This window comes from Marmota marmota, unplaced genomic scaffold, assembly GCF_001458135.2.
Source record: "Marmota marmota marmota unplaced genomic scaffold, marMar, whole genome shotgun sequence".
Classification (NCBI taxonomy): Eukaryota; Metazoa; Chordata; class Mammalia; order Rodentia; family Sciuridae; genus Marmota; species Marmota marmota.
Window position 1 is genome coordinate 4123835 of NW_026000242.1, and position 11003 is coordinate 4134837.

Consider the following 11003-nt stretch of genomic DNA (forward strand, 5'->3'; position numbering starts at 1 on the left):
AAAAAAAAAAAAAAAAAAAAAAAAAAGGCTGCAGATCTTCTGCAACAAATGGCTGCCTAAGATCTCCGAAATCCCTGTGTGCTTCTGCCACCCTGTAATTCTGCAGGGGGTTGCTTTTACTTCCTTTAGCTGTAAATGATTTCTGGAACAATGTGGCGTGCAAGCATATAGGTTGATTTTCCGGAAAGGGAAACTGAGGAAGGTCCCATCAGGTTCCTTATGATCCCAGAGACTTGTGGAGATGGTGAATCAGAGCTCTACTTCCCCTTGACAGGAAATCCCTTCTTGGGTCACAATGCTGGCATCTCCTTTTCCTGCCAGCCTGGGTCATCTGATCTTTCATTCACTCGGGTTGGCTGAGGGGACACTGGAGGTGAGGACACGGGTGGCATATTCCACTCCGGGCTCAATTCCTACCAGGTGAGACTTGACACCAGACTTCTCCTGCCAGAAATGAGTCAGGCAGATGTCCCTGACTGGATCCCCCAGGCAGGATCCAAAAATCCACCCCCCTGGTATTTTCACCTATGACCCTTTAAAACAAACCCTGTCTGGATGTTCATGTCTTCTCTATTGTATGTGCACTACCCTGTGGTCTGAGGACTGCTAAGGGGTCTCATTGCTTGGTGACATCACTTGCCCACCACTAGCAGGAGAATGTGTTTGAATCTTTAGAGCAAAGGGGTGAAAGAAATTTGCTTAAACTTTCTCCCTGTGTCTATATTAAATAATCATAGCAATGACAACAACAAAATGCTACAAAAATGAGAACCTAACGTGGGGGGCGGGGATTGAGAAAGATGATTTCCCTCTGTCTCTCTGTGTAGGACAAAGAGTTACTGAAGTCTATAACTGGAAGGGAGAAATAATTATTATGGATCAAGCAGGATCAAAATCTTTGCACAACAGAACTCTATTACCAAGTTTGGACTGGGTAACTTGATCAAGGTCACAGGCTGTGAGAGAAGGTAGCCAGGACTTTCACCCAGGCAGTCTAGTCTGAATCCAAAGCCTGAGGTCTCTTAACCACAATGCACACTTGCCTCCTAGATCAATGAGGCTAATCACTCCGATGTTCAGCTGAAAAAACAGGCTCAGGCCCACAGAGGAGGTGTGGTCTGTTGGTGGTCATTCAGCTAGAGTGGCAGAGGCAGGATTAGAACTTGATTCCTTCTTCCCATCATGCCCATCTGGCAGGAGTGCATAAGTCTTCATAAACCTGCTTAAGCTTTCTGTACTGGGGCAGCTCCTGCTCACACTAAGTGATGAACAAATCATGCAAATAAGAAGGAATGAGGCAGGAATATTCTTCTAACCAACCTGCGGGCCCTATTCAAGACCTCTACACTCTGAATTCTCTGGGTTTTTTTTAAGTTCGTTCTCCTGAAAACCACATTCCCTTGCAGCCTCAGGGAGGAAGTAGGCAGCCCTAGTCTCTGGATCTGACTCTTAGGTTTCAGGGCTCCATTATCGTGACCTGTGTCCCTTCTACCTACTCCCTACATCTGACTCACTAGCAAAGTTCCAGGGCTCTTTTCTTCAGAACAGATGGAAGGATAGGGTAAAGAAGTCCCCCAGCTTAAAGAATATCTGGCCAGATGGAAATCTGGCTCCTAGCCTTTCTTGTCTCTCAGGAGTCCCCTAGGATGATTCACCCAGGGTCTAAAAGCCCATGGCAGATGGCATAACATGGGTGGGAGCCCATGGCAGGCGCTGGAGGCAGGTACCTCAGGGTCAGAATGCAGGCTGGACTTCTAGGACAGGAGGGCTCCACAAGGTTCCTTCTCCCCTGAGTAACCAGGAACCTCTAGCCCATCAGGAAAACATGGGAACATACAGCAACCAGGGCCAGAACCTGGGCATGTGGAGGGCGTGGCAGGTGAGCCCCAGAGACCGTGTTTGCTGAAGTCCTCGTCTGTAGTTGTAATAAGGAGTTGGTAGGTTCCAGGACATCACAGTAGTACAAAGATCCCAGATCCTGGCCTTGCCACCATTAGCCACATATCCTTAGGGGAACTTGCTTAGGCTCTCTGTACCAGTTTCCACACCTGCAAAGTGATCGAAACAGCAGTATCTACCTTGAAGGATTGCTATGAGTGAAAGTTCTCGGGTCACAGTGGGCTGGGCTCAGTTCTCGTCTTGTGGCTGCAAGCCCTCACTTTGCTTGCCTCGCTCCCACTATAATTTAATCCCAGCCTATAAAGTAATGAAGAGCTCTCTTCTACAGATGCACTGGAGGCTCAGACAAGTCAGAGGAGTCCTCTGTGGCTTGCAAGTAACCAGCAGATTAATGGAAAGTCACTAATTAACATGACTTGGGGCAGGACTTTCACAAGCACAAGGCTGGGCAGGGAAATAGCCAAAGCTAAGAAGGTCCCTGTCTTTAGGGGACTCCCAGGAAAGGCTGATATTTGAGTGCTATGGAGGCAAAGGATGAGGCTGGGATGGAGGGAGAACCTTTCAGTAAAGAGGGGGATATTTAAAGAAAGGGAGGTGTGAGGGTCTCCTAACAGTCCCCCCTTTGTTCTCTCCATAAGCATACCCCCAGAGGCAGGCACCCCGGGTTCCCACCCACAGCAACTCTTGATTAGCTCCACACTGAAGTGAAGAGATTGCAGTTCCCAGGCACTGCACCATGGGACCCCTTGGGAATTCCCATGAGTGATTCCTCTGCTGGGTTGCCCTGTTCCCATCTGTCCACCCTCCTTTAGCTCCAGTCACATACATCACCTGCTCAGGCTTCTTCCTGTTGCTGCCCACACCAGACTCCAGCAAAGCCACCCCTGGCGCCAATCCCAATGTGTGGACTGTCCTCCTCACCTGTCTTCCCTTCCAGACCCAGCTTCTTGAGGCTGCAGTATTTTATTTGCAGTGGGCCCTGTTCTCATTCTATATCTTCGGCCCAGGCAACAAGTGATCCAGTCCCTCTGTGATCTGACCCTGGCTCAAGTGTAATGGCTCCATCTTATTTATGCAGTAGCCTCAGGGTCTGGCACACAGCTCGGCTCCACACTTGATGGCTGGGTGAGCAAATGGATTTCCTAGAGCTGTCAACCCCATCAGACCATCTCTTATTGGCCTTGCCTACAGCTGGGCTCCTACAGGCTGGTAGTCCTACAGCTGCTACTTTGGTTTCCAGAAGGTTTAGGGGATCATCTACTTCATGGCCCAGTGAGGTTCCAGCAGGGAAAGTGACCTTCACAAGTCACATAGCCACAGAGCCAGAACCAGAAGTCCAGGCCTCCCGATTCTCAGTCCAGTGACCTGGACTGTTAGCTCCCTGCGTAGCTAACTTCTCTGGATACTCCGTTTCTCTCTGTCCTCTTCCTGTCCTGCCATCTCTTTGGCAGGATACAGTGTCCCCAAGAGAAGGCTGCTTTGGCTCAGCTGTGCTGGGGTTCCAGGTGAACATGTAAGAGATGGCACAGAGCTGTCCTAGAAAAGACTTGGGACATAGATACCCAGTGCAAGGTCCTCAATGCCACCTCCCTGGCGAGAGGCCCGGAGAAAGCTTCCTGGAGGGAGGGAAAGCAGCACTGCAGAGGGAGCCCGGGCACACGTGCCCCCACAGCTGTCTTCCAGACTGAGATGAGACCGGAACGAGGGGAACACACTTTTTTGCTTCAAACACTATTATTTGGAATTTTATGTTATACATAGGCAAGTCTAATCGCAACCCACACTAGACTGTCACCTGCTCCCCCCAACTCATGGGCCACATACATCTTTTGTCTTTCACATAGACTTGCTAGTCCTATATCTCTCTGTCCCTCATAGCCACTTCCACCCCACCTGGCGGCTCCTGCTCTCCCTCATATGCAGGTGCTCACCTGGCTCCTGTCTTCCTCAGTCTCTCCTAAGATGCCACCTCACCCCTTTCTTGCAGAGACAGTCTCTCCCAACCCCTGTGGGCTCGGGTCACACATTTCCTCAGTCTCCAACACCCTCCTCCCTGTCTGAATCCCCTAGATCTCAAGCCAGCATCTCCAGTTCCAGCTCCCACACACCCTGTCTCCCCTACAGCCTGACAACTCCCCCCACCCTGCCACACGTGCTCACCCCACACTCGACCTCAGCTCCAGCCCATCAGCCTCTCCTTACCCTCTCCATCCCTTTGTGCTGACACTCCCAGCTGCCTCCCTGTCACCAGCTCCTAGCTTCTGGGCAGTGGGTGGCAAGATTCCTGGTTTCAGACTCTGCTGCCATCCTGCCACCAGGGCAGAGAGAAACTAAGGGGACAGGGGCATCAGAAATGCCTTTCCCCATGTCCCCTCCCAGCCCACAGTGACAGCCCAGGGCAGGGGCCATTGCTCTGGGGCCCAAGGGAAGCAGCTTGTCCCCTCCCAATCCCCTTACTCCTGGACATCTGGTGCTTGCTGTCTCCTAGGAGGGTCCTCTGTCATCCTGGTCTCCTTCCCATCATCACCAGAGCGCGTGATTCTGAGGCCCAGACTGAGCCAATCTAAATATTTATTCCTTTGCTCCTGGCTGGGGCTGCTTCATGGCTAGAGAGGAGCCAGTTTCACTGGGCTGGGGAGGGGAGAGAGAGGAAGAGACTGGCTTGGAGAGACAGCCAGGGTCCTTCCAGCCCCGTGTGGCTGCCTCATGGCAGACACAGGAACACCCTGGATGCCCTGGCCAGGCTCTCTCACGGAAATTGGGGCAGATGTGCTCAACCCCAATCCAGACCAGTGCCCAGGGACTAAGGTGAGAGAAGCTGCACCTCAGGGGCAGGCCCCGACAGGGGATTCTTGTTACTGGGTATTAGTGCAACCACTAGCCACAGCCCGCCCCAAAGCCCCTCATGCTCTGTCAGCCAAATCCCAAAGGTCACCACTCTCCTGAGTGCCCCAGGGAACAATGTGAGGCTTTATGTGGATCAAGTGCGCCCCACTGTCCTGCTGACTCAGGGCTCCTGAGATGGGGCTCCACACTTTCCTCACTTAGAGTCCAGCCCCGAAGCCTCCCTTGTTCTCTGCCCTTTATCTGAATCCCCAATGGCAGGTGCTTAAACATTTGCCAACTTAAAGAACAGAAGCTCCTCATGATGCTTTGGTCCCTGAAACTGAAAAAAAAGGTGGCTTATGCTTAATGCCTGAGGAAGGAGAGCTGAGAGGAAGGGCCTGCTCAGCTGCCTGGCCCTGCACTGCACTCCTCAGGCACCTATGCCAGCCTCTGCTCTGCAAAGGTCCTCTAAGTCACTTCTGGCAGCCTTGAGCATCACACTGTGTCCCTGGCTGCAGGCAAGGAGTCTGGGGCTCAGAGAGGTTAAGAGACTTGTGAAGTCACACAGTTGGTAAACGGCAGTAAAATGTACACAGTGAGTGATCGATAAGTATCTGTGACATATTTTGTAAAAGCATTGCCCCATCTCTCCCTCCCTAGAGGTCATCCAGGGAAGGAAGGGTCCTATACACTGCCAAAGACTCCATACCCCATCCACTGGGCATAATGAACTTGGGGAGCAGGAGCCTAGCCCAAGTCCATACAGAAGAGAATTTACATATTTGTTCCTGTGCACCTAGATCTTCTCAGCCTCCTCCTTCCCCCCGCCACCCAGGGTCCTTCAGCCTTCTGGAAGGATACACTCAGGGTGCCACCAAAGTCCAGGAGGTTGGGATATAGTGACAGGATCCCTGGGTCATAATCCTGGATCACTACCTTTTTGATCTTGTCAAAGCGACTGCTGAGCTCAGTATGCAATCTGCACCCTGGAGGCAATCAGTGCCTCACGATGTAGTGCTGAGGACCTACACAAGCCATGAGTGCTATCTGAAGGCCTGCTCAGTGGATGACGGCAGACAAGTGAGCAATCTCCCAGCTGGGCCCTCTGCCTGCCTGTCTGGGGAACAGGCATCTAACCCAGCTTATTCAGCACTACTTCTGTAGGTTAGGGACAGAGAGGAAGAACTCCACCTCTTTCTCTCCCCACTGTCTCTCCAGCAGCCCACACCATTGTCTCCAGGTGGTGATGTTCATGGCTGGCCTGGGGTCTTTCATAGTACCCTGCTGGGACATAGCACTTGGGGGTGGGAAATGCTGGTCAAGGTGCAGGTAGCACACTTGAACTTCCAGGCAGGACTGCTGATCCTGATCTAAGGAGGAGTTCCTCAGGTGCAGAGGAGGGACGGGTCAGACATACACAAGCCTGTTTGTAGATTTCGCATAAATTCCTGAGAAAAGGCCCTGTGTTCCAGAAAGTTCTGGGTCTCCTTTGAAAGCACTTCTACTGCCCTCTGATCCCTAGGGAGACTTCCCTTCTACCACATGCCTCCATGCCAAATCATAGGGGATCTAACACAGGGTAGAGGGTTGCTAAGCCCCCAAAGCCTCTGCTGTGATGTGACATCCCTTGGAATAAACAGGCTCAAGCAGCACCATGGCTGGGTGCACCTTGCAAATCCTCACTGACTATATCTCGTGGCTTTCTGGGTTGCCCTCCAGACCAAGAGCCCCAGGACAGGAACCCCGACACTCCCTGGACAGTTCTTTCCTCTGGCTCCTACTTTCCCATCAGTGCCCAGGGCAGGGTACAAGTTTTCAATCTTCCCTGGTTCCTGTCCCTTCGTTGTGATGCTGAACTCATCGCCAGTGCTATGTGGCTCCCTAATTTGGGTCTTCCCTCCAAGACTCCAGCCCAAGGGCCCCCATGACCCCCTACTCCCTCACTTTCAGAGTGTCTCCTTCCCATCCCATGTACCCACCGCCTGATGCAGTCACACATGACTTTCTTCATATCTTTCAGCCCCACCCTCCCCATCCGGCCAGCACCAAACCAGGCTGCCTGGAACATGACTCATCCTTTCCCCAGCTTTTGGACACTCAGACTAGGGGACAGAGGCAAATGAGAGCTTGGACAGGGACAGGAGCTGGGGGAGAGGGGACCAAGAGAGCTGTGAGACAAGCATCCAGGTGAGAGACTGGGGATGGTGACATGCCTGTTATTAGACATGCCCAATGGTTATGAACACACAGGTCTAATTACATATATAGGATCTGGATTATATAGAAGACTATTATTGCCTGTTGAGTGTATATTAGGAATTAAAGTTTGGGTACCCAGGGCAGAGAATTAGGCCTACAGTATACGTGTTGCCTCAACACATGGGGGGCTGTGGATGTAGGTAAGCAGTGGAACCCATGCTCAGCAGGTTTGAGGTCCTGGGTTCCAGCCCCAGCACCAAAGCCAAGCCCTAGGGTTAATTAGGGGTAGAGCATTGGGTTTCAAATATGTGGCTAAATTTAGGCTCACTTTCACTTCACAGTCCAACCTGGTTCTTCCTTCAGGTGCCCTCTGTTTCCCTGCAGCAGCTAGGCCAAGAGGTTCCCAGACTTTGCTGCCCACTGCAATCACCTGGATTTCTTTAAAAAATACCACTGCCTGAGTGCACCCTCGGATTCCATGAGGAAGGAGTGCCACCTACGCATGGGAAGTTTTCAAAAGTCCCCAGGTGATTCTACTGTGCAGTAAAGCTTGGGAGCCTCTGAGTAAAGCATGACATTCTTTCAGAGCTTTGGCTCAGTCAGCCTGGTGGCTCAGTCAGCCTAAGGCAAGGATTGTAGTGACACATGACAACCATATGACACTCCACACTAATCATGGAATCTGAGAACCCAGCCTGGGTTCCAGTGGCAGGTCCACAATGGCAGAGTGGGGGACAGTCAGATGGTACTGGAACCAAAACCTGGGAGCTGGGAGGTGCTGGAGAGAGGGGGCTGGTTGGGGGCTGGGATCAGCAGGACAGGGCTGTGTTCTGTCTAGCACAGGGGGATTTACTGTGGCCCTGCGTCTAGGACAAGGATGGTCACTCCAGACCAGAGGTACTGGCCAGCAATTTTGGAGATCCAAAGAGCTCCAAGGTGATGATGAGGGACTCAAGTCCCTTCCGACCTTGGCACTGACTTTTGTGACCTCAGGTCAGTCATTTGACCCCTTTGAGCCCAAGGTGATGATGGCAGGGAGGATGATGGCTAAATGCTTAGAGCCACAATTAGCAAAGCAAAGCTTCTCTATTTCCTGAGCACTTAAGTATTCTGATGCAGAAGAGTGAAGTGGGCCCTCTTCAGGTGCCAATAGCCAAGAGGGGGCTGTGAGTGACCGCTTTCTACATTTCTTAATGAAGGCTCAGACAGATGGAAGAGCTGGCTCAGGATTAACCAGCTAGAGTGGTAATAACCAGGCCTGTCTCATTAGATCAGGACTGTCTCTCCCAAAGGTGATTAGATGGCAAACATTACTGTCTCAGTGAATTCAGAACTTTTCCCAAACCACCCCAAAATGGCTTTGGTACACAAAACACAAAATCACAAGTTCCAGGCCTTTTTCTTACAGGAAAAATCATTACTTCTAGAAAGAACTTTGTGGTGGAAATCTGCCAAAGACTATGAGGTATGAGACCTTGAGAAGTGAGCCAGCAGAAGGGACTGAAAGGGCTGGGGCGGGATTTGGCTGATGGAGACGTGGACAGAGGTGGGTAGACTATGCTTTCCTAATCCCTGTACACCCCAATGCCACCCTGCCCCAGGCCAACCGAGAAGCCTGGAGTTGGAGGGGCCTTGGAGCTGGTTCCCTTTTGTGCCTTCCGCTACCAAATCCCTCCCTTGCTGATGAAATTGGAGATGCCAAGGGCGGGTGTGAAGAGCCAGCTTCTGGGTCAGAGGCTAACCTGAAAAACAGACGTCAGAAACCTGGCTGAAGGTTTGAACCACTCTTGAGGATTAAAATGAGTCGCTTGCCATCAGCTCAAATGCACTCTCTTACTGGGCAGTTGGGTGCCCCCCATAATACTCAGTCTCGGGCCCCAGGCCCTCACCCCCACAGACAGCCACCACCACCCCTATTACAGCTGGGCTCTCCTTCTCCTTTCCCTTCAGGGCCCAGCAATAAAAAAAACCTTCCAGCTGTAGCCAGAGGCTGTAAAAGTGCAACCCCACCCACCGCAGCCAGCCCAGCCCCTGGCTTTCACAGCCCTGGGCACAGCCTCAGCCTTGGTACTGGAGAGGTCCCAAAGATGGGCAAGTATCCAGGGTTCCAGGGTAGCCACAGTATTTGGCCAGTGAATAGGGTAGCCTTCCAGACATACAGCCTGGCCTGAGGCTCACCTCTAAGGTCAAAGGGCTTAGAGGGAGAATTTGATTCCTGACTGCTGATGAACTCAGCCACTTTGGGTTTTCCAAGCAGAAAACATCATCGAAAAAATTCCCCTGAAATTCAGGTTGACACAAGGGATGTTCAGGCCCTATCAACTTCCATTTCTCCTCACAAAAACTCATCTTTCCTACCTCCATCTGAGCTACCAATCTAGCTTGGGCCTGAGGAGTAAGTTTTCCCATCTGTGACAGCTCCCCCACCAGCTAAGGCCTATGACAGTGACAACTTGGTGGTCCTGGGAAAGATCAGAAGTGGAGCCTTACCCGCGATTCTACCTTCCACTGGATCTTCTTGATGCCTACTATCCATGGCAATCTCACTGGATTCTTAGCCAACTCCCCAAATTCTACCCCTACGCTCCCAAAGTCCCAGGCCAGCTCCCAATCTCTAGGAGGGAGGAGGGAGAGGTGGTCAGCCCTGGCCCTGGCTTCCACAGCAGCACAGTCATCTAATCCACCCCATTTCTGTGCCCCCTAGAGACAGAGCTACACAGGGCCTTTTTGTTACTAGGGAAGGGGATGGAGGTAGGAGATCAGGAGACTCTCTTTGACACCATTTCCTGCTGCTGGGTCACTGTTAGTCACCCAGTGCCCTTCCAGATACATGTCCTGATGAACACCCAAGCACCTCCACTGTACGTACCCCTTCTGGTCCTCTCCACAACACATTCACACATTGAGTAGAGGCTCATCTCTGAACCCTTACAAGCAATCTGGACCCAAATTTGGGGTTGGCCAGCCCCAGCCAGGCAGGGTAAAGGGTGGCACCTCTTCCAGAATGAAGGGCCTCACTTGGGGGTCTCTCCCCAAGTCCTCCAGCTGTAAGCTTCCAGGCCTTCCAGGCCAAAGAGGAAGAACTTCTCCTTGGCTTGGGAGGGGCACTCTGCTCTTCCCAGGAAAGTGAAATAGGGAGAAGTGGTTCAGGGATCTCAAAGTGTCAGAGCTGGGAGCCCTCAAAGTCACCACATTGCCCTGTACAGTCACCTCATTGTCTGTTGCTCTAGACCACACAGCAACATGGGGAGAACCCAGGATGCCTGATACCTCTCCTGGGATTCTCCTCTCTGGAGCACAGAGAAATTACAGGGAGGAGCTGTTAACAGGAACTTTTGAAGGAGGATCAGCTAGGAGAGCGGGAGGAGGCCGGAGGGACAGAGCTGGCCAAGGCACGAGAAGGGGGGCCCCTACCTAGAGACAAGTGCTGAAAGGCTGGGAAGCTGGTGGAGGAAGCAGCAGCAGTTCACTGAGAATGACCGGGCGGGTCTGGGCGTTGGGGAGCGGGGCAATGGGGTATAGGGAAGAACCTGCCTGACCTTGAACAAGTCTCGTTTCCCTCTTGGCCCGGGTCTTCCCATCTGCAGACTCAGGTGTGCCTGAGCCCCCCAGGGGAGGCTCTGGGCTCGCAGGTCCTACCCAGCGAGCGAGGGGACCTCACCTTCTTGAAGTCGGCAGTGAAGGAGACCAGGGTGCCATCCGGCTTGCGCAGCTCCAGGCTGATGCTGTCGGCGTCGCTGTCCGCCTGTAGGCTTTCCTTGGTCACCTGGCCGTCGGGCAGCCGCACGCGGACCCGTAGCTCGGCGGGAGCGCCCACTCCCGCGCCCACGCAGCGCGGCGACCCCAGCAGCAGCAGTAGCGGCAGCAGTAGCAGCAGCTGCGCGGGCAGCTTCGTGGGGACATCACGGCGACCGGGGGCGGGCATCCCCGGGGGCCGCCGCGGCCCTGGCGCGCCGCGTGGGGGCGGGGAGAGGCGCTGACAAACTTGGCCCCAAGTTAGGGCTCGCTCGGGGCGCCTGGGACCGCTCTTCCAAGGGACCCTGCGGCGAGATCGCCCGCGACGTGGCGCGGACGCACGT

The 11003-nt window shown here is 53.0% G+C and overlaps 1 protein-coding gene across 1 annotated transcript in view; it reads right to left on the minus strand.

Annotated features, from left to right (window-relative positions):
* Nucleotides 1–10997, minus strand: part of Oaf (out at first homolog) — a 16538-nt gene extending 5541 nt beyond the window's left edge. Inside the window, exon 1 of the mRNA XM_015489729.2 lies at nt 10586–10997. Coding sequence (XP_015345215.1) covers nt 10586–10849 — 264 coding nt within the window. The 5' untranslated portion in view covers nt 10850–10997. The remainder of the gene's footprint in view (nt 1–10585) is intronic.
* Nucleotides 10998–11003: the final 6 nt, after the last annotated feature.